At 41.1% G+C, this 24,611-nt stretch overlaps 1 protein-coding gene across 4 annotated transcripts in view; it reads left to right on the forward strand.

The window, feature by feature from the left end:
- slco4a1 (solute carrier organic anion transporter family, member 4A1) overlaps positions 1-14,328 on the forward strand; it is a 35,595-nt gene extending 21,267 nt beyond the window's left edge. For all 4 annotated transcript variants that reach the window (XM_075476209.1, XM_075476213.1, XM_075476211.1 and 1 more), the window contains 7 exons: positions 1,497-1,651; positions 5,156-5,426; positions 7,571-7,733; positions 8,879-9,054; positions 9,353-9,417; positions 9,513-9,661; positions 11,113-14,328. In XM_075476209.1, coding sequence (XP_075332324.1) covers positions 1,497-1,651; positions 5,156-5,426; positions 7,571-7,733; positions 8,879-9,054; positions 9,353-9,417; positions 9,513-9,661; positions 11,113-11,283 — 1,150 coding nt within the window. In that variant the 3' untranslated portion in view covers positions 11,284-14,328. The remainder of the gene's footprint in view (positions 1-1,496; positions 1,652-5,155; positions 5,427-7,570; positions 7,734-8,878; positions 9,055-9,352; positions 9,418-9,512; positions 9,662-11,112) is intronic.
- Positions 14,329-24,611: the final 10,283 nt, after the last annotated feature.

Raw genomic sequence — 24,611 nt, forward strand, 5'->3', positions numbered from 1 at the left:
TTCATCCATAGTTTATGGTGAATAATGGTCTCATTGGCCCAAAGATTATCAGATTTTATCTTTAGGTCATTACAGGACTGCTGTCAAACAATTATCACAGATCTAAATTAAGGTCACCATATTTGGAGTTCAGTGCTGTTGGTGAATACTTAAGAATTAATGTCCCCTCTGATTTTTGGGTAGGTGCCAGACATTGTCTAACCTTTTTAGAGCAAAAAGAGGATATGAAACTAGACAGGATCTCAAGTGCTCCCCGAAACACTGTGTGGGTGTTTAGTTTCACCCTTCTCACACTTTGTGATATTAAAATAGATTACATGCCTTCATCTGCATTCAAGAGCAAATCTATCATGAAGTTCAAGTCTTAGAGCAACACTATGATGCGATTAAGAACCAGATGGCCATGAATTCAATGAGCTGTCAAACTAAAGGTCAGAGGGGTAAATACCAGATTTCTTTAAAAGGAATAATATAATAAAAAAATCTAAGTTTGATCTATTTTAGCATAGAGCAGGGATGTCCTCGAGGGCCGCTGTCCTGCAGGTTTGAGGTGTTTCCCGGCTTCAGCAGCACACCTGATTCGGATCAACGCATCATCAGCAGGCTTGTGCAGAACTTCACAATCTTTTGAAGAGATCCATTTAATCTGAAGCAGGGGAACATCTAAAACCTGCAGGACAGCGGATGTGGACATCCCTGGCATGGAGAATACTTCCAGTTTAAAAAGCATCCAAATGGCACATGATGACGCAGCTCAAATTATAGCAAGTCACCCAAATATTTCAACATTTAAAAAAATAAAACCCAACTGATTTGAAGTGATCTCACCTAATCCCACTATAGCCTGATTTTCTTAATGTACATGCTAATGTTTTTTTGTTGAATTTAGTTCCTCATCTGTCTATTTCAGTTCAGTTTGAAAAACAACGACATGCAGCTTCCTTCAGAAAGGTCGACGGGGTTTGATGGGATGAGTTTTCAGAACGTAAGCCTCAGATTGGCGTGCGTTAGTTTGGACAGACAAACATTTTAAAGGATTTATGGATAAACTTGTTTAGCCTTCCTGCTCTGACATTTCACTCCTTTTGAATTCTTGCTGCTGATAGTTGATATCTGTCGCTTGAATTCCATGTGTTAAGATATTAGATGGCGGTGTGAAGTGATTATGTGTCTTGTGCTGTATACAATATCTGTGCGATTAAAGTTATGCCTGCTTAGATAGCCTCAGTGCTAATCATCATACAGAGCATCAAGAGTGACTTCAGTTTACAACTGTGTTTACAATGAGCGTCACTGATGTCATCTCTTACTGTGCGTCTGTGGGGATTACACAGGATTACGCAGCACATGATGTAACATGATGATGTAACTTTTGGATTTAGCGCAGTAAACTCCTGATGAGCTTACTGCTGGCTGATTTCATTAAAAAAAAGAAGCTGGTTGCATTCGCTTGCAGTGGCCACACACACTGATGAACTTTCTCTCTCTTTTCCCAGATCTGTTCTGCTTCTCTTAAAGAACCCAACCTTCATTTTCCTGTGTTTAGCAGGAGCCACAGAGGCCACCCTGATTGCAGGCATGTCCACTTTTGGTCCAAAGTTTTTGGAATCGCAGCTCAGTCTCAGCGCATCAGAGGCTGCCACATGGTTTGGTGAGTGACGAATAAAGAGACAAACTCAGGCGACACGTGGTGAAAAAAGCCAGAACAGATGGAAATTAAGTCATCGCAGTTTGACTTTTTCATGCAGCTCCCTGAACAGGCTGTTCTGACTCGTGAAATATCTAGAACCCCATTCTTTCAACTTCCAGTGACCAAATCTTTCCAACAGAAAAACAAAAACAAGAGCAGGATGTTTGACAGTGAGTAAATAAAGATGATTTAAAGATATGAAAGGAAGTGATAGATCTGAGTGATTGCGGTAGTTTATTCCAGTCTGATGGAGCTTTAAACTTAAATGTGCGGCGACCAATTTCTTTCCTGATTCTTGGTGTATAGAAAAATAAATGATCAGTATGCCTTAGGCTGTACTGTGAAAGGAAATGTATAAGATACTGTTTTAAATACTGAGGCAAATTAAAATAGATGCACTTAAAAGTAAATAAAGACCAATGAAATTTCCTTCTAGCCTTGGGAGCCGGCCAATTCAAGGACTCGTACATTAGACAGTGGTGGGTCCTGTATGGGCACCTTAGAACAAATCTACAAAGACTGTTTATATAAGTGTTTAAATGACGAAGATTTGTTTCTGGGGTGTTGCTATAAATAACTAGCCTGGGTGCCAGCTGAACTTAGCCCCGCCCATAAAATTTTTGGTCAGGAAGTTCGGTCTGGCTCTGCTCAGTTGGGAAATCTCTATGCTCGACATCAAAACAGTCGACCCAATCTGATTGCCAGGGCGGGCTTTATACGATGATGGACAGATGATCAACAGGGACATTATCGACTACGTCACTAAAGAGCGCTTGGTTTGAATTCGTTTGAAACAAACATGGCTGCCACTGGAGAGCTAGGGTGTGTAGATTCTGCCATCGAGTCTGTTCTACAGGATCTCCACATTGCATTCATTTTGAAAGACGAACAGAGGAACGCGATAAAGGCTTTTATTGATAGAAAAGATGTTTTTGCCGTCCTTCCTACAACAAGTGTGTGTCGCTTAATCTACGTCACATACTACGTTGCTCTGATTGGTTGTAGGTCTATCCAATTGAGCGAAGAGGCATTTTTTCTACTGGTTCGGTTGAAACACGCCCCATACTAGAATCGTGAGTATGACGTAGTCAGGCTAATAAATAACATCAGCATAATCAAGAATCGGCAGCACCAGTTGTGTCACAATTCTTCTTCGAACTTGCAAAGAAAAACATTCAACAAAAAGGTAAAGTGAAGAGTAAAATTCCTCTTCACACCAAAATCAGAGATAGTTTGCAAAGAGCAGGCCAACAGAAATATACAGTAAATCTCACAACAACCCGTTAGTATTTCTACCCTGATTGGATTCCTGAAGTCCAGTTCTGCTGGGCAAAGAGTGAAGGTCAGATGGGGTCAGGAGGTTCTGGGTCTTCTCCAGCAAAATATCCCAAAGAAAGGTAACAAATGCCCAGATAACACATGACAACCGTAATGAGTTGCAGAAATGGTAATAAGTTTGAATAAATGAAGAGATGCACGATAGTAAAGTCACACGGAGATGCAAATTGGTGGCAAGTGAAAGGAGAAATCTTAAGTTTGCTGCTGTATTCAGATGTAATGTAATACCCACCTGGCCAATTAAACCCAAGTTTGAAAGTAAGCAAGGTGTTAATTATCGTATCATTTTGTAAACAAGATGTCTGCTTCTGATCGTTTGATTTGCACTGGCGTCAGAGTAAAGGGAATAGTTCGGTATATAAACATGTGATTCGGTGTCATATGTTTTGCTGCTCTGACTGGTGTTAAAGTGATAGTTCGGAGTAGATTCACCCTAGGGTCATTTGAACCGTGACATCCAGCCAAGTAGCCCACCCTAAGTTTTTTCGATATTGGCTGAACATCAGCTGAGTAACTGAGTTATCCCGAATAGCTTAGTACAAGCGTTAACGGACCCTGGCAGTATCTCCAAAATTACCACACTAAAATCACATGCCATGACACCAAACTTCTACAGTAGTACAAATATGGTCTGTACTCACAAAACGATGCATTTGGAAATTTGTACATAGTCTGGGAGTTTATTATTATCAACACAAGCCTAATAGCTTCTCTGCTGCTAAAGCTGCGTCGACGTCACTTCCTTGATCTGGGAGCTTCAAAGTAAGATGAGGGTTGATCTACTACTGTAGACAACAAAGCAAGGCTGCTCAATTTTTCCATTGATAAAATAAATTCACAACTCTACAACATAAAAATTCATAAAAAATCATGTAGAATATAGCATATACTTTGTTGTCTACAGTAGTAGATCAACCTTCATCTTACTTTGAAGCTCCCAGATCAAGGAAGTGATGTCGACGCAGCTTTAGCAGCAGAGAAGCTATTAGGCTTGTGTTGATAATAATAGACTCCTGGACTATGTACAAACTTCCAAATGCATCGTTTTGTGAGTACAGACCATATTTGTACTACTGTAGAAGTTTGGTAGTCTGGGCAAAAGCCGACTGTTGACTCTGTCAAACAGTCTGGGAAAACCCAAGAGGAATCCGTTTCCATGGAGGGCGGGACCTTACCCAGCAACTTAAATTCATTGGAGTAACGGAGTTCCCTTAACCAATCATAATGTTTAGAAATGACGTTGGTTATGCGCCGAGGTTCATGCTTACTCTCGCGAGGCTCTAGCTCGCGAATCACGCTTCCCACATCCGCTTTCATTATACCGGTACCATTTGATAAATCAAACTTTTCCCAAAGCCAGTTGGAAGGAGAGCTTCGACATCCTTGCCACTAACAATATTGAAGAGGCATTCCTCTTGCTCTCGTTTTAATTGTGTAATGCTCTCCAGAGTTGAGACAACTTCATGGATAGCTTCTAGCGTTCTTCCGTCGCCATGTTTATTTCCGCTGCGGTTGAACTACAATTACATGGACTACAATGGACTCCGCGCGTGAGTTCTGCGTCACCACTCGCAACTGTTTGCTGATTGGCAAAACACTGAGCGAACCGAGGTAGGGGGATTTGGCCAGACTATGTGCGGAGCCAAAATCTTTGGGCGGAAGTACGTAGGATGGCGTCGCCAGGCTAGAAGTTTGGTGTCATGGCATGTGATTTTAGTGTGGTAATTTTGGAGATACTGCCAGGGTCCATTAGTGCTTGTACTAAGCTATTCGGGATAACTCAGTAACTCAGCTGATGTTCAGCCAATATCGAAAAAACTTCGGGTGGGCTACTTGGCTGGATGTCACGGTTCAAATGACCCTAGGGTGAATCTACTCCGAACTATCACTTTAAGTCGATCTAATTGTGCCCAGATTCACGTGTTCGTCATTAACACAAAAGGAAAAATAATCTTTTGGTTCAGGACTACTTTACATTTGACCATTGGCTGGTGATGTCTAAAGAAAGCTCGCTGCTCATTCCTTGAAGAAGAAAACCTGACCAAGACTTTTGACCTCACTTTTTTCTTGACGCTGAATCGTGGCCTGATTTTCTGCATCTCTATGCTGTTCTTCTTCCTCTCCAAGGTTACATGGTGGTACCAGCAGGAGGTGGAGGCACCTTCTTGGGCGGCTACATCGTGAAGAGGCTGAACCTGCGCTGCCGCGGCATAATTCGTTTCTGCATGATGTGCGCGATGGTCAGTCTGCTCGCAATATTCATCTTCCTAATCCACTGCCCGAATGTCCCCATGGCTGGAGTTACAGCACCTTATCAGTTGGGTCTGATGGACAAGCACCAACTGGACCAGTACAAACACCTGTACGACAAACCCAGCAAACAGCAGCTTAGAAACAGGTAGGGGGCGCTCTTGTTAGCACCTGTTGTTCTCAAACATTATTTAGTTTAGTCTGGAAAGAGGTTCAACCCATTGCTCCGATCAGCCAGCCAAACTGAAATGTGTTTTCTGTCAAGCTCCTCCCAGTGTGTACTCTTTTCTGTTGTTCTTTTAACATGAGCCAGTTCAAAGTTTGTCAAATTAACAACACTTTGACAAATGAGCAACAATCCCAGAATAAGCTTAAATTAGTGTAAAAGCTTCAATCTGCAAACATCAGACTTTATGCAATTTCTGCTGACCTCACTATGACCGTGCAAAAGGTGCAGCTTGATACAAATTAATATTTTTTTTTTTTATCAAATCAAATTTATTTGTATAGCACATTTTATGTACAAAACAATTCAATGTGCTTCACATGAAATAAAAGCATTGCAGCAGGGAGTGTAAGAAGCATTAAAAATACATAAAAGAATATAAAGAGAAAGAAATAAAATCATTTAAATGAATTTAAAAACAAGCAACAGTCCAGATAAGTTCAAAGATATCGTGCAAATTTTATGCATAGACACATGAGAAAAGAAATGTTTTTAACCTGGATTTTACTGCAGTTCTTAAATCGTCATTGGCTTCCAATGGAGGGAGAGGTCAGAGACAATTATGGAGACTCAGCTCCTGCCTGTGGTGTGGTATCATGGATTAAAATAAGGTTACAGGCATGTGAGAAAGAAATTCAAAGTTTTTTCACAAGATAAAAAAAAACATGTGGTCCTTCTCATACAACCTCCGGTGATCACCAACCCATGACAGCTTAAATGCAGAAACAGTGTGTTAAAAAATAAAAAGTCCACTCTTACTGCCTCCATAGGAATTAAGAGGATAAGTTGCAGCCAAGCGCTGCTAATCAAATCAAATGTACTCGATTAACTGATCATTAGTAAGTGTGTTCACCTGCAGAATGTAGATTATTCATAAGCTTAAAACATTCAAGACAGCTGTCAATCATCCCAGCAAGTTCACCCCAAGGTCAAAAACCCAAGAGCTACATCTCAGACTCCGTAGGTCTCAGTTACCATGTTAAAGTTCATGACAGCACAGTTAGAAACAGACTGAACAGGTATGGCTTGTGTGGAAGGGCTGCAGGAGAAAGCCTCTTCTCTCTAAAAAGAACATGGCAGCACAGCTTAGGTTTGCAAAGCTGCATCTGAACAAACCACAAGACTTCTGGAACAATGTCCTTTGGACAGACCAGACCAAAGTGGAGATGTTTGCTCATAATGCACAGCAGCACGTTTGGAGGAAACCAAACACAGCATATCAGCACAAACACCTCACACCAGCTGTCAAGCATGGTGGTGGAGGGCTGATGATCTGGGCTGGTTCTGCAGCCACAGGACCTGGGCACCTCGCAGTCACTGAGTCCACCATGAACTCCTCTGGATACCAAAGTGTTCTAGAGTCAGATGTGAGGCCGTCTGTCCGACAGCTGAAGCTGGGCTGAAACTGGCTCATCAACAGGACAAAGATCCCAAACACAGCAGCAGATCTACAGCAGAATGTGTGAAGAAGAGAAGAATCGAGGTGTTGCAACGGTCCAGTCTGAGTCCAGACCTCAGCCTGACTGAGATGCTGTGGTGGGACCTTCAGAGAGCTGTGCAGAAACCAATGCTGCAAACCTCAATGAGCTGAAGCAGCGCTGGAGAGAAGAGTGGGCCGAGATTCCTCCTTTAACCATGAGAGAGACTGATAACGTCACACAGGAAACCATTACTTCAGCTCACTGCTGCTGAAGGTGGCTCTACAAGCTGTTGACTCATAGGAAGGACTTTGTTTTTCACACACTGCTTCTGTATTTTGGTATACTTCTATTTTAAGACCTGGAGAGGTCTTAATGTTAAATTAATTCTAGTTTTGCTATAAAAAAAAAACCCATTTACCTTTTGATATTTCTTATTCTCGTTTCAATACTTTACTCATGTGCTTTTTCAGCTCTGTTTTTTCCGAGTTGTACAGTGCAGCTACTGAAGAAATCATTCTCTCATACAAAGTATGAAGAATCCTAATGAAGCAAATTTAAGCGGACTTGCTTCCTTTCCTTCCTCTTCCCATTCGTTTGGGTTTGTCTCCTCTCACTCCCTCCCTCTGTGCTGCTCTTTTTCTGCAGCTCTTCTCTGGACGATGACCTGATAGTGGGGTGTAACGCAGCCTGCAATTGTGTCAGAGAGCTGTACAACCCGGTGTGCGGGGCGGACGGCGTGATGTATTATTCCCCCTGCCACGCTGGCTGTAACTCCGTCAACCACACTGAACGCTCCACGGGCAAACAGGTGCAGCACACACCCATCTTATGTCATTTTAGTCCGACTGGATAGAAATTACACTTGCCCAGAGGTGGGTAGAGTAGCCAAAAATTGTACTCAAGTAAAAGTGCTGTTACTTCAGAATAATATGACTCAAGTAAAAGTAAAAAGTAGTCATCCAAATAATTACTAGAGTAAGAGTAAAAAAGTGCTTGGTGAAAAAACTACTCATGTACTGAGTAACTGTTGAGTAACGTCTGATTTATTTGTTAACACAAGCATTCAATCAGACAGACAAAAATACTAAATAATCATCTTTAGGCAAATTAAAGTTCATCCAATTGATAAAATAAATTTTAATTAATTAATTACAAAATAGCTTAAATTAAAAAATAAATAAATAAAAGAGACTTAGGAAATGTTTAAAACATATTTAACGCATATGAAACCTAAAAAAACAAACATTTGCCTATCCACGGGGGAAAAAAAAGCAAATTTAGGATTTAGTTTCCTCAAGTTAGATGTTGAGTTTCTGCTGAAATGTCCGTTTGTTTTGGTTGACACAGAAGACACATAATGCAGCTGCTGTTTTGCACTCTTTGTAAGGTAAACATGCTTTCAGTACGAGGCCTCGTCTGTGTCTTCATTTCCCACCGTTGATTCTGACATTTTTCATCTATTTCTTTGTTTGTTTGCTACGACTGTAAACTGTAAAGCTAACCCGTCCCGCCACTGAGATTGAGTATGGTCACGTGACCAGACTGCACGGCTACGTCTGATTGGTGGAACACAGTCAGGTGGTAGAGCCTTTGGCGGAAGTCTCTCTCTGTCAGAATAAAACATTAAAATGAGGCGTATGCGGGGGATAAAAATAATGAGGCGTAGAACACCAAAGAGGTAAGAAGAAAAGTAACCAGCTCATTGTAGCCTAATGTAGCGGAGTAAGAGGACAGCTTCTGCTGCACAAATCTACTCAAGTAAAGGTAAAAAGTATAGAGATTTAAAACTATTCCTAGAAGTATACTTTTTTTCAAAAACTTACTCTAGTAAATGTAACTCGTAACTACCCACCTCTGCACTTGCTTTGAAGCAGGTTGGGCTGTCAGTGAATGAGAATGAACTGATAATTGGGTATGTTATTTCTCTATGTGTCCACTGTATGTGTGTTTCAGGTGTACTCTGGGTGTAGCTGTGTGGTGGGTAATGTATCCTGGGGTAAGGAGGGCTTCGCTCTGACAGGAAAGTGTCACAGCTCCTGCAACCACATGCCTGCTTTCCTTTCCCTGCTCTTCGTCATCATCTGCTTCACATTCCTCTGCAGCATCCCAGCTCTCACAGCCACTCTAAGGTGGGTGTCCACCATCTAAATCCGGTCCTCGAGGGCCGCTGTCCTGCAGGTTTTAGGTGTTTCCCTGCTTCAACACACCTGATTCAGATCAATGTATCATCAGCAGGCTTGTGCAGAACTTTACAATCTTTTAAAGAGATCCATTTAATCTGAATCAGGTGTGTTGAAGCAGGTAAACACCTAAAACCTGCAGGACAGCGGCCCTTTTGTAAAGCCCAGTGATGCAGAGGAAAAAGCACAGTTCCAGCAGACGTAGCTGCTTTTAGAATCCCTCTGCCTGCTTGTCTGTCTTGTGTAGGTGTGTTCCAGACAGTCAGAGATCCTTTGGACTTGGCATCCAGTGGATTGTGGTGCGCACACTTGGTAGGCCACATTCTTTCTTTAAGTCTACTTTCGACCTCAGAATCACAACCAAGCTGCTTCATTCTCTCCGCTCTGTGCCGCCGTTCGCCTCACAGGTGGTATTCCAGGACCCATAGCGTTCGGCTCAGTGATTGACATCTCCTGCTTACTGTGGCAGGATCAGTGTGGCGAGCAGGGCTCCTGCTACCTGTATCACAACTCAGCCATGAGCCAGTACACACTAGTAGCTGGAATCATCTACAAGGTAATGCCAACAAAAACCGGCCAGTGAGGGATTTTCTGTGGTATCGGATTCATCAAAGTTATTTGGGTTTGAAAATGTTAAGATCAATGAAGTAAGATTTCACCCTGAGACTGTCAAAATGATGGGAATGTGGAAAGTGATGAATAAGACTGTATAATTATTTTTATTATAATTCCTTGGACCCTCCTGATGATCTTACTACCACACCCTTAATAGCTCCTAATATTTCAAAATATAAAGGCATCGTTCCACTGTAAATGGATGTTTTGAAGATTAAACCATCTAAATTCAAACTTTAAAAAGAAGTTCACCAGTTTTACACACAATCGTGTGCCTCTTTGCCTTTTCTCTGTAAGGAAGTGATGTGACTTGTTATGGATTCATGCTGCTGTCTTACCATTGTTAGTAAAGACAGGTGTTTTAGATGTGCCAAAGTAGAAAGAAATGGACTTACCTGGCCTTCCCACAGGAACAGTGCTTAACTGTATAGTATTACAGCACTAATTAAGTCAAGAAACGCTCCTAATCCTCCTAATTGCAATTGCCAATATTCACGTAAATGGTGAAAATAAAGACAATTTGCTTGCAGCTCTTAAATCAGTGTAGTGACCATTTCAGATGAAATGTGTTAAACATTCAGCTGGCTGATGGTGGCCAGGGTTAGCCATGATGGTTGGAGTTTGTTTACTCAGACACAGGCTGTGTTCGAAACCGCATACTACATAGGGCATACTGATCGATCAGACAGTATGCAGAGCGTTTACCCACAATGCATTTCGCTCCTGCCCAAGCCGAAATCAGCCGGCCTGAAGCTGATTTCGCTTAAGCTCTAAACTTTGTAAACTTTAGCAACATTTGAAACATTTTCAGGTGAGAAAGTAGTCGTTTAGATCCCGAACGTGTTGAAAATCTGACAAAATACCGGCTATTTACAATTTTGTTCCGACGAATTCGGCGCTACTAAAGCTAGCCGCAGTGAGCAACGCACTTCCGGTTATTTTCACAAAATAAAATACCCGTTGCCTTTTATCATAGGGAAAGCCATTACGATACAATTGGTGCTTTTGTTTTGAAAACAGGAAGTGAACCTACCCTCGTTGTAGCTAGCTTAAAACTGCCGTTTTGACAGGAAATGACGATCGGCGACGTCATGTTACGTTGCATCCTGGGTAGTTTGAGTATGAGTAGTAACCTCATGATGCATACCCAACATTTCGGCGAATCTAGTATGCATCTGGGGAAAAAGTCAGTATGAATAATAGGAGAAGTATGCGGTTTCGAACACAGCCATAGAGTTTTAATGATAATAACAATAACCTTTTAAAACAGTTTACAAAGTGCTTTGACAGCCATGTAGAATAATCTGTGGGCCAAAAAAATTACAAGTTTTAGACAGCTAGCATAACATCCCTGATCTAACTACTTAAATCCTCCACCCTCCACTGTTTCAGGTTATGGGGACAATCTTTTTCCTGTTAGCCAGCATCCTGTACCAGCCTCCTCCACGGTCGCCTCAGAGCAGCTGTGAGAGCACCGACCATGGAGGTGAACACAAAGGCAGCCTGCCCATCAAAGACCTGCCCGAGGACGGCGTCATTGTCAACCTGCATGCCAGGTTATAACAGAGGCCCCTAGTCTAGTTGTTTGTATCTGACAAAAAAGCCCCAGAATGCCTTCATGCACACACGCAGACAACCATCTGCAGCACATGACGACTTCTAACATGCTGCTCTCTTGAACGAAATCCTTTGACTGCATGTGTGTGTTTTTGATGTGTGTTTGATTCACCGTGCCAAGCCACACAGGTTTTTATGTACCCATAGGCATTTCTACAAATATCTGGAATCAATCAACATCAGTTCAAAATGTTTTCAGAATGTGAGAATGATGATGAGGACACTTTTTATTTCTTACTGTCAGTATCCTACCGTACATCATTCTTTAAAAAGCCAATGAGACACCTTACGGTGCATTTAAGATTTGAGGGAGTAAAAGGAATTTCTATGTGTCTTGTTTTGCTGTTATTTCATCAAGTACTGGAAGATGATTACACTTCACTGCCTCCTTGCAGATAAAGCCATGGTCTAATATGCTGTAAGAGATCATGAGGCCCTCAGTACTGTAGCCAAGCAATCATCCGATTGTGTCTTTAAAGCAAACATGGAAAGGCACTTCCAGTCTCTTAAAAAGTTAGTTCAGACCCTGCTACTTTTTCCCCACTTTACTGTTAAGAAGGATATTTTCCAGTCAGTATATACACTATAACCCATTAAGACTATTAGAATATATTTTATATAGTTTTGCACATGTAGAAATAAGGAAATAATCCCAACCTGGAAATCTCATTTACAAAAGAATTTGGAACAGGCTGCATGTCTGAATCCATTTCTAAATATGAATAATTTACTTTACAGAAAATAAAATATATCTAAATCTAAACTAAATCTGAATTAATCTGATCTAAAATTGGGGTCTAAATACGCCTTGAAACTAAAACATATTGATGTGCAACTATCAGTTACAGAAAAGCAGCACAAATGTATCATAAATTTGAAAAGCACATGTGTATTTTTGATAGCTACGCATACACTACATTTGTATTCAAAAGTAGTGAAATTTGGAAGAGGGAAACTGCAATATGTATGTGATATATATGTAATGGATGTTACATAAAGGTTGCTCTGTTCTCCAGTTTAATAGCTGCAGCACTTCCCCATTGAAATGGCATATGACACTTTAAGAAGAAAAAAAACTCACCCGCAAAGGCTGCGTTGACCCGCAAAAATCTCAACTGCAGCGTTTAAAAAGGAGAAATAAAAACGAGGCACCAGAATCTTAGTGCGAGATATCCAAGCAATTCCAAATGAAGCAGGAATGTTTCAGTTATTTTTGATCTTCAGCTGATGTTATCAGTGTTCACCAACCAAAACTCTCCTCGACACAGCCGAATGAACCAGCTGTATAACCAATCAAAGCAACAAAACGTGTGCCTCGATGGTGTCTCGCTGTAAATCTTATCAACTAAAATCTGCCCCTTTACAGATCAAAAGTAATGATCAGCTGGCCTGAGCAAGGCCGGATGGAACGGGAGACGCTTTCTGCCACAGAAAACTGAACACGAGCTCCTGAAATCTCCTGATTTTCATGCTAACCAGTCACTGTTCAATGCTACAAGTGACTACAAATGCAGTTTGACTTTGGTGAATATGACACGTTGGCTTCGATAGAATAACCTTTATAGTGGCTGGAACCAGGTCACCCTAAGGGAAGGCAGTGATTTCCATTCGAATCTATCACAGCTTTTCCTTCGGTGACAAGCGAGAACGTGTGTCTGAAGACGTTCTGTTTAAACTGCGTCTACACCGTTGACCTCTGATAGAATAGGTGAAGTCAGACCGTGAAGTTCCATCAGGCGACAAAGTGAAAGCGGATCTCTCCAAATTAAGAAAACCTTAGTCTTAAAGGGATAGTTTGCCTCTTTTGACATGAAGCTGTATGACATCCCATACTAGTAATATCATTTATGAACAGTTTCTTACCCCCTGCTGCGTCCCATGAGCCGAGTTCCAGCCTCGTTTTGGTGTTGACGAAGGTAGTGCGGCTAGTTGGCTGGGGTCCCGAAAATAAAGCGTCTTGCTTCTCAAAACAATATGCGTTCAAAAGAGTAACACATTTGCATCACAAAATCGTCCCTCCAGAAAAAGTCAGACCTCACATCGCTAATATGGGATGTCATACAGCTTTATGTCAAAAGAGGCGAACTATCCCTTTAATGCCAATGACCAAGATGACGACGTGCACAGTCACTGCTGCATTTGTATTGAGGTGTAGTTTGTTAACCAAAATAGATAATAGTACGTTAAAATCTGCAAAGATTTAACTTCTAACATTCAGTGCTGTAGTGGTCAACAATTTGTCGGACGGAAAAGTTGAAGCCGAGTCTGCGACACGGCCAATAACCTCCACCATTTTGGACTCTGTGACAGCAGCTATTGGCTGGTTAGCGGCATGTAGCTGAACTGTCGATGGAAAGTTTGCACTTAATTATGTTGCCCAGCTGACTGCAGCTAAAAGAATGGCATGATTTTAACCACAATGTTTGGCTTTAAGAACCTTGAAGTGGAATACTCTGTAAGTTAGGGCTGCTGACGGTGAAGCACACTGGCAGGACGTACAGTAAAAGAAATCAGCACTGTTATTTGGACCTAATTATCACAGTACTGTAGGTCTGCAAATGTGCCAAAGCAGCTTTGCCTATTAACTTGTGCGCTTTTTCCTTTTTTTTTTATTAAAGTCATTCAGCGTATTTATGCAGATTCCATTTGATTTCTTTTCCCTGTGTTATGATAAGTGTAACGCTCCACTCATCTGTATCATTTGTGATGCTGAAACAACTCGCTGTTTTTGCCTGTGTTGGTGTTGTCGTTATGTTCTCTGCTCATGTAAAGTAAGACCTAAGCAGGCCTCGGCTGATGTTGAAGGTTGACTTCCATGTGAATGTGTACATGTAGCTCTCCTAAATGTGCTTTTCTATCAGTCCCTGAGCTCCGACAAGCCAATCTGTAAACTGATTTTTTTAAATATTTTTTTATTTTGCTTTGGTACTGTTTGGTTTTTATTTTATTTTATGCAAGCAGCGGACTTTAAATCTGTGATATTTTTAATCAGTGATTCAAGTGTTTTGTAATTATAAAAATCTGAACAGAATGTTTTTCTTCTTCTTCGCTGTTTGTGTCCGTGTGTAATCTTCCTGAGGACCGAATGGAACAAATTAACTAATTCAGCTTGTCAAACTCATCCCAAAAATCAATCAATTAGTTGGGTTTTGCTCTTGCAAAGCCTGGAGGGGCAGACGTTTATTTCTCATCGGCCTGTTGAAAACCAGATGAAGGCAAGCAGATACAGAAAGATATCGTTGTACAATGATGTTTAAGAGAAAACCAAAACTTTTGCTGGTTTTCAGTTGATCTCTATTAATCAAACTAGATTTATTGATGTACAAAAGATTCATTCAAAAGGATGCTCCAGTGGTTTTGAACTGGTGTGAAGTAGTGAGTCTGACCTACAGATGGCAGTCACAGCACTCTCTGTTTAAAGAATCAGGAAGAATAAGCTTCAGACAGTTGCTTTCACTGACACTGCATCATCATAGAACATCTGTCTGGTAACAAGGTTTGTGTTGCAACAGTGTTTCACAACACAACAAACGGTCTGATTACCACCCAACACCATATAACTCAGATACTCACAATCCATTTGAAATACGATCTATAACATAAAAAATATCATCGTATACTTGAATACAGAATCTCTAAACTTCAGCATTGAAAGACACAGTGTGGGAGGTTCAGACCTTTCAACACACTAATGGCGCATTTCCACTAGCTCGGCACGGCTCGGCTCGTTTTGGTTGTGTTTCCATTACAACCGAGTATCACTTCGTGCCTCCTCGACGTGGACGTGGGTCGTCGTAACACGGCTGCGCGAAACCTCCGTGACGTCATTTACACGGCGCTGAGCAACGTACAAATCTGGACCTCCTCGACAGACCAAGGAGTGTACAGGTGCTGGTCAACGAATTAGAATAATTTGAAATAGTGCAATCATTAAATTCTTTGAATGCATTTTTTGTGCAGAAAGCAAATCAGGTGTTCACCGCACCTGTCCTACTCGTTAGACTAATCACAGAACTCGTTACCTGTAAAAAATTTGCTCAGCTGATCTTTCCAAAAGGCCCATTTAGGCCATTTAACTGTGACACTGTTGTTTTATTGAATTAGAATAATGGAGAAACCGTTTCATTGAATTAGAATAATTTTTATTATAATTAGAATCATCACTTTCTCAGTATTTTGTGGCTGCCCCCTTGGCTTGTATGACTGCCTGAAGTCTCCGCGGCATCGATTTGACCAGCTTGTCGCAAGTTTCCGCACTCACAGCTTCCCAGGCAGTGGCGATGTTCTGCTTCAGTTGGTCCAGCGTAGTAGGCTTTCTGTCGCGAATTTTCTGCTTGACGATGGCCCAAAGGTTTTCAATGACATTGAGGTCAGGCGAGTTGGCCGGCCATGCCAAAACTTCAAGCTGTTTTTTAGTGAACCAATCTTTGGTCGACTTTGCCGCATGAGCCGGTGCAAGATCCTGTTGAAATATGAAGTCTTCTTCGCCGAACTGTTCCTCAACAGTCGGAATCAGGAACGTTTCCAGAACATCTTGATATACGGCAGCATTGACAGTCTTCTTGAGGAAGCAGAGTTTCCCTACACCTCGAGCGGACATGCATCCCCAGACCATAACGCTCTGGGGAAACTTGACGGATCTTTTCACGCACTCGTGGTTGTACTGTAGGGAAACTCTGCTTCCTCAAGAAGACTGTCAATGCTGCCGTATATCAAGATGTTCTGGAAACGTTCCTGATTCCGACTGTTGAGGAACAGTTCGGCGAAGAAGACTTCATATTTCAACAGGATCTTGCACCGGCTCATGCGGCAAAGTCGACCAAAGATCGGTTCACTAAAAAACAGCTTGAAGTTTTGGCATGGCCGGCCAACTCGCCTGACCTCAATGTCATTGAAAACCTTTGGGCCATCGTCAAGCGGAAAATTCGCGACAGAAAGCCTACTATGCTGGACCAACTGAAGCAGAACATCGCCACTGCCTGGGAAGCTGTGAGTGCGGAAACTTGCGACAAGCTGGTCAAATCGATGCCGCGGAGACTTCAGGCAGTCATACAAGCCAAGGGGGCAGCCACAAAATACTGAGAAAGTGATGATTCGAATTATAATAAAAATTATTCTAATTCAATAAAACGGTTTCTCCATTATTCTAATTCAATAAAACAACAGTGTCACAGTTAAATGGCCTAAATGGGCCTTTTGGAAAGATCAGCTGAGCAAATTTTTTACAGGTAACGAGTTCTGTGATTAGTCTAACGAGTAGGACAGGTGCGGTGAACACCTGATTTGCTTTCTGCACAAAAAATGCATTCAAAGAATTTAATGATTGCACTATTTCAAATTATTCTAATTCGTTGACCAGCACCTGTATTTCCTCTGCGAAGCCATCTCGTAGCAGTACAAACTGAAGCAGTAAAATGTGGAGTCTTGTCTTGAGTCTTGTATTTATTTACATTCTAGTCGGTCGTCGCGCGGTTATGACGCTTCCAGTGACGACACTCATCGGCCAATCAGTGGAAGGCAGTCGGCTGACGTCACGTTTTAGTAACGCTTCGGCTCGCTTGGAACCAGGGCTGAGGTGATACCAAAAGTGTACCCGGTTGCAGGTACTGCGTGCTAGTGGAAATACGCAAATAGCATGCCGAGCCGAAGCGAGCTAGTGGAAACGCACCATTAAGCAGTGTAGGAGTGCAAAAGGTGTTCAGGACTGAGCTTATTCACCAAATGTGTCACAATGTGTCGGTTGGCAGGCCACGGATGCGGACTCCAGAGGTGTAAGGCAAAACTGGGTTTATTATCCAAAAACAAAGTTAACAAAAGGCGCGGCAGAGCCGGGTGACAAAAACTAAACTGTGGGACAAAACATGAACATGACTATGACAAGAAAAAAACAAAAGACTGGTGTGGCGAAAAACAGCAAATGAGCAAGGCTTTCACAAAATGAAAGGGGAGCCTGGAAACTAAATGGTTAAGAGTGAGTGATTGGTGAATGAGTGCAGCTGGGGACAATGAAAACAGGTGATGTGAGTGACCTAATGATCAGAACATGGGGACTGAGGGGAAAAACAATGGCAAGACTAAAACCAAGGCATGACACCCTAAAACATGATAAATCATAAAACTAAAAACATGGAGAAAACCCCACGGCCGTGACTAAATGTTTCTTTGCCAGCTGTGTGTCGTTTCTGTCATGATGGAGAAGTCTATCATGAAACCCAGAAAAGTTCTTGATTATGGCAAATCAACAGGGAAACTCTGACAAACAAGCTGATTGACCACATATTAAGCCGAAAACCATTTGCATGATGAAGGAAAACCTGTTTATGTCTGCAAAGCAAATCAAGAATGCTCTTTAGAAATCAACCACTAAATAAAAATAAAAAAAAATCAGGGAGTAAGGAACATGTGATTGGGAGGAGAAAAAAGAAAAGGGGAACAGTCTACAACCAAAGCACTGGCTTAGTTTTACCTTTCATTTTCAAATTCTAAACTGAAAAGCAAGCCACAGCTTTATGAGATGGAACATGTGCCTCTAAAACTTCAAGAATCCAATGTCTGAGCTCATTTAGACAAATGTTTTGTATTTTACTTTCTTTTGGTACCATCGTCACATCCCTGGTATTGTCATTACTCGGTAATAAACCACTAGGTGGTGCCAGGTCACAATGTTACAGCCCATCAGGGTGCAACATATATGCTCACACCTACACATCTGATAGCAAATAAAACGTGGTTATGTTAGATAATCTCTTGGGTTTTTTTCCCAATCAAACAGTAATAGATAGCAGTACACATGTTGTTAAATTCAACTATGACCTCACAGGATTGTTTTTTTGACTCATACATCCTCTCACCCAGTTGTCACCTCAGACTTATAAACCAACGGCAGCTCCTTTGACCATGATAACGTCTTTTTTACCAGTAAATGGACCAGAATTCAGATGAGCGGTTCCATGTGAGCTCCTCTTTGACTCTTATGCATCTTCTTTATAATGCAATGAAATGCATCTGACAGGTGGTAACCAGTGTTAAATGTTTCTCTCATCCTCACTTCTGCCTACTCTGACCTGTGAGGTGGAAACTGTCTGAAGCATGGCATGATTGAGGATGCTCCTCGATGAGATGATGCTAGGAGCAAACAGCAAAAAGATTGATTTATGCTTCAATATATGATTTACGCAGAACTTAAAGCGTACTTTCCCATCAATGTATCCAACGCTGTGATGAAGATAAATGTGATTGGTCATACGCTCCTTTCTGCTTTGCTAAAATATGTTTCTTTAAATAGACTTGATGTCTTGTTGTTGTATCATAGTTGACAATAATGCTATGGAAATAACCTGCATTTTCCCTATACTTTCCATTGATAGAGAGCTGCCAGTTTGTTTATTTGGTTTATTCTCTCCTCCGTACCCTGCCCCTCGATTCTCTCCTCCAATGTTTTCCCTCTTTTCTGTGTTGGAGTAGTTTTCTTGGGAAATTAGGTCCAATCGCAGGCTGAAATATGAGGGTATTTCAGCCTGCGATTGCACAGGAATAAAAGCTCGACAATAATTGTAACTGAGAGCGATGCAAATCAGAATCTGCACTACAGCTACTCTGTTAGAGTTATTGTAGGTAACGATCATTGTTTGGCTCTAAATACACCCTTTCACTGTGATTATGCTGCAGTTATAAACAAGACTGAGTTCAAATTAATTCATATTCAACCCTTTTATAATCTGACAACCAATCTGACAAACAATCTGATGACCTGAACATAGGGACTGAGGAAAGAATGGCAAAACATGGCAAGACTAAACATGAACTTATAAACTAAGACGTGACCTGACAAAGCACAGAACTAAAAACATGGGGGAAAAAAACCCATGAACGTGACAGAAACAGGTATGTCTGAAACAGACGAATGAAGCTTAGTGGCGTTTACTTATTCTAAATAAGTTAGAAAAAAACTGCCAGTTATTAGAAACAGCTGAGTTCGATTAGCTCTGCATTGGCCACATGAATTAAAACTGAAATGAAGCACTTGAAGGTTCAGACTGACCTGCCCCTCCCTGCCTCTCCAGCAGCAACCGTCCAGCATACTTCAGAGCAGAGATGGGGACTCGAGTCACTGTGACTTGGACTCAAGTTGACTCGAGCCGCTGTTTTGATGACTTGTGACTTGACTTGACAAAAAAATAAAAGACTTGAGACTCGACTCGGACTTGGAAGTTAAAGACTGGGCACTTGACTTGAATTTGACTAGACACAATGACTTGAATGAATTGAGTGTTAAGCATCTAGCATAACTTCGAACTTTGTTCGTCATTTAAAGATCCATTCTGACCAGTCAGTGCTTGTCAAATGAGCTAATATTATCCTGTTAGCCTAGTCGGTGGTTAGCTAACGTTAGCTTGATATGATACGGGGTGGACAGGTTGGACACATTGGCCAATGATGTTTACTGACAGTTACTTATATCTTGTCTTTTCACTTTATTAAGATCAGATTCTGCAGGTAAAATTGCAATAATAAGGTGACTTGACTTTGACTAAACTTGACCTATACAGGACTTGACTTTGACTTGCCCAAGAAAAAAATACTTGGGACTTACTTGAGACTTGAAAGCTAAGACTTGAGACTTACTTGAGACTTGCACATGTGGGACTTGGTCCCATCTCTGCTTCAGAGACAGTTTTGAGGTGCAGAGAGAAAACAGGGGGAAAAGATGCTGCTGGCACACAAAAGAAAAAGAATAATCTGAAACAAAGCAAAGAGCAGTCACAACACTGCCTCTATCTGCAGTCGTGACATCCAGCAGCACAGAAAAGGTTGTAACTGGAGTCACACTGCTGGACTTGTTAAGTCAACCCAGGTTTTCCTGCTCTGGATCCATGTGTATTCATATGAAATGGTTGGTGATTGGAGCAGAAAACGTTTTGGAAAACAAAAATGATTAGAAGCTCTAGTTCCAAATCTTTAAAGGTAATGAGTAGGGATGCACCGATACGGATACTGGTATCGGGTATCGGGCCGATACTATTCTAATATACTCGTACTCGTACTCGTTAAAGTTAACTGATACCATGAACCAATACCAATTTATTGCATGAAGACCGCGATCAGTGGGTGGCTTGTCAGTTTTGTTGTATTTTTTTAGATTGGCGGCTAGGGGAGATGCCGAGCTAATCAGGAACAGTGTGGTTAGGCTAGTGAGACCGAAACCTGTCTTCCAATTCATTGCATTTTTTTGTGGTAGAAGTATCGGTACGGTACTCGGTAATGGCAAGTACTCAGATCCAAGTATGGGTATCGTATCGGTTTGAAAAAAAAAGTGGTATCGCTGCATCCCCTGTAATGAGAAATAAGCTTTGGAACGGCCAGTCTCTGTATTTGGCTGCATTAGCGTTCCTTTCTGCTGAGACCGCTCTAATGAAGGTTTAAACGGTCTCTGGCTCATTACACCCGTGCCTTCCTGAACATTTTCAAGATTAGTTGTTTGGTTGTGAGGAGGCGATTTCAATATGTTGATATCTTATCTTAAAGTTAACATTCTCCAGAACATGAGTTTCCATGATGATTGCCCTGGTAAAAAATGAACCAGCTCTGAACCCAGAGTTGAACTTGAGCTTACATTGCTGATCCTGCTCTTCAGCAGACACAAGCATCAACAAATGTGGATTACTGGGTGTTTTTTTTTAAGTGGCCCGTGAGAAAAAAACTACTTTGCTAATTGGTCAAGATAACCTATGGCTTTGTGAAATTGTTTTGCAACTCCGAAAGAAAAATGATGACCCCTCTTCAAAAGTCAAATTGACATTTCTGTGTATTCTGCTGTTGGAGCTCAAGGTAAAGAATTGCATCAGTGTTTGCTTCTTTGATTAATCTCTGCAGAGATGGAAAGACCCCTGCAGGGTCGCATCTTCTCTCACTAAAGGATGATTCACTCTCTAATGATTGTAGAAACATTACGCAGTTACCTTATCTTGGTCAATGTGTAATTTGGCAATATCTGACAAACAAAATAACTGACTTCTCTGCTTCATGTGAAAGTATTTAGAATGCAGAGGCTTTAATCAGGTGAGCAGTGCGATGAAAAGAGGCTCCAAATAATTACTCTTTCTACCCTTGAGGTCCTGCTCTGGTACTAGAGCAAACAGTTATAAAAACACAACCTGTGGATGCAAAGGCAACATAATACAGGCCTTAAAGTTAGAGTTGAACTAATCTATGTCCCATAAATCAAACATGTACAAACACATTGATCTGATTGAAAACCATCCTCCCTCTCATCAAACTCTACAGCAGAAGCCGTTCTGCTTTACGGTCCATTTAAGCTGTTATGTCCTCATTGCTGAACTATTCTCCCAGACAAAAACTGCTGCCTGCGAATATAAGATATAAGATGAATGAATGAATGAATGAATGAGTTTATTTAAAGGACAGCATGCAATACCATAAATCATTGCCATTTGATGAACAACAACAACAACAAGAGGGTTACATCGGATTTAGCAGAAGTGCTATTTTCCATCCGTAGTCCTTAACCCCTATTGTCGCATTTGTGCTACAAACCGTAGCCGGAGTAACCGTTGACTCCAAATTGACCAGGATGCCTGTTGTCGCAAATTTGCAACATACAAAAAATTCTATTTATTTTTTGTGCAAAAGTGAAATTAATAATCTCAGCATTATTTACCATCTACTTAAAGGCTAAAACACACACAAAACATTTTTTTTATATACAGCAATATAAATTCAGGCGTTAAGGGGTTAAAGGGGGATGGGGTAAAGAGTACAATTTTTTTTCCTTTCTTTATTTAAAAAAGACAACCTAATCACCAGTGGGTCTATTTTAATCTTTTTAATTTGTTCATCCGAATTATACATTTTGATTAATATTTTATTTAATATTTTCTTTAAAAAAAGTCTTTTTTTTTATTAAAAGAATTAAAAAATTAAATTAAATTAAAAAAAAAACAATTATCAGTGGGAGCACGTCTGTTTTAATAGTAGGTGCATTTTAATTTGTTTGGTTAAATCTTTGATGTTTATGCAGGACTTTATGTGTTGGGGGAGTTCATTCCATTCTTTTATAGCTATATATGAGAAGCAGTTTTTTGCAGATGACCTTTGTCCAACTGGTGATTGTCAAATCCACAGCATGTGATTCATATAATTTCACACTCTAAACAATCAGTGATGCCTGATGGAAAGAATCGGCTCCCAGTAGTTCGACTCCGTGGAATCGTTAACCCGCCTGCCTAACGATCCCGTTTATAGGTTCCGCTAACGCCCGACGCATGGCAGAAGCGCTCCAAAGTTTGGTCATATTTCCCCAAAAAGGACAATACTAGAGCCAGCTGCAACACATGCAGAGCTTTGATTACATTTCATCGCTAAGCGACGACGGCAACTCAGCGTCTTCCGTCTCAAAAGTCCCAGGTAACGTAAAACCTGCAGGTCCTGTTGATTGTAACGGGGCTCTCAAGTCTCACGCATTGACCGTGACAGTCACGCTTTTCGGTCTTTTGTCTCGCACTCCCGCCACACATTGTATTTCTCACGCTGAAAAAAAATGATAGTATAAATTTCTCTGGAGTATGGAAGCCGAGAGCGGACGTGGCACCTATAAACCCTTTTCTGATCGCTTTCTCGAGATAACGACTTAATTTAACGATTGTTTTCGAGATCACAAGATGACTGTGTTTTCTTGAATGCTCATGATCAGTTTCTCGGTGTTCTGGAAACGGCAGGAAACAAGCACGTCTCCCATGAGTCTGACCAGAGCAGTTATTAATAACAACACTAATAATAATATTATTAATGAAAGACCCCCCATCCCTGCGACCCGTCCAACAGGTCTGGCGGGGGGGGCGGGTGTTGTCACTTGGCCTGCATTTAAAATTTCAGAGCCCTGTAACGTAAAACTTCCTGGTTCTGTTGATTGTAATAATGTTAGCGACACGATGTATGAATAATTTCCATCTGATATTAACTTTTCACAAGAGTGAGGCAGAGTTAGATATATAGAGTTATATATTTACTATATTTGTACAATATAACCGGATGAGAATCGATAAGGAACCGAATCGATAAGCGAAATCGATAATGGAACCGGAATTGCTACATTCTTAACAATTCCCATCCCCAATCATGGGATACCAGTAATCTATCAGGACAACTTTATATCTATTCTCCATCTTTTTCTAAGGAGACAAGTGGAGCCAATGGATCCCCAAACTGAAGGAGTCAAGGGGTCAGGATTTTCCTTTAGAATATTACTTGACTGTGTATTTGCTGTATCAGAAGGAGATGATATGTCAAGCAGTGATGTCATAGAACTGCTTACATCATGTTGGCTGGTTTGAGTTGGTCTATATTCAGGCAAGTCCTTACTTTCTAGGGATCCGTTAATATCTTTAACCCTAGGTACAGTGAAATTAATCGGCATCTTCTTGTGATGCGATTCTTGCTTGGTGTTAATGGCTGAAGTCACCAAAATGTGCAGATGACACGATCATTTTCACAAGATTTCTTTTCCAATTATTCTCTCATAACATTGTGTTGTGGATGTCTAACTGAGAATAATTACTTTTTCTACATGTATGAACATAAAAAAAAGAAATTTAGCAAACATATATGGTTTATAATGTAAAAAGCAAACAAAGAAATTCCCTGAAAGTGGTTAGTATTTGAAAACTTTTAGTTTCAACTTTGAGACTACTTTTGGTACATAAGATTGGCCAAAAGGCTATTGATATGAAATATCAGCTGGTGTCAGCTGATGCTGGACAGAAACTCAATTGTAGCCGTTAGAAAGCTATCGGATTGGTTTTTCAGCACCCTGGGTGTGTTCTTTTTGACAGCCTGCTTGAGAGAAACCTGTAATAAAGCCAAAAGATACAGGTTTCCATGGATTTAGCCAAATACCGTCTGAGGAAGCAGGGCCCAGGTGGACGCTAAAGAGACAATTCTGACATGTTCAAAAAGCTTAGAGTTAACAGTGAGGGCAGTCGGATAATACAGGTGGCCCATCCCCAAAGAGCTAATGCGAAAAAGACGTTAAAGGCTCGCAACAATGGGTGCAAGAGTTAAAAACTGAGGCAGCATGCCCAACTGTCATCGTGTGCTTTCAGTGTTGGGCTTCATTAGTAACGCAGAGCAGCTGTGCAGGAAGGCAACGAGGTTAAGTGGGAAGCGCCAGTGGGAGGCTCAAAATCAAACAAGTTAGGAGAGACAGATGTGTCAAGAGATGATAGATAGTGGATGAGGCAGTAACACCACTTTGTTAG

Source organism: Odontesthes bonariensis, chromosome 10, assembly GCF_027942865.1.
Source record: "Odontesthes bonariensis isolate fOdoBon6 chromosome 10, fOdoBon6.hap1, whole genome shotgun sequence".
Lineage (NCBI taxonomy): Eukaryota > Metazoa > Chordata > Actinopteri > Atheriniformes > Atherinopsidae > Odontesthes > Odontesthes bonariensis.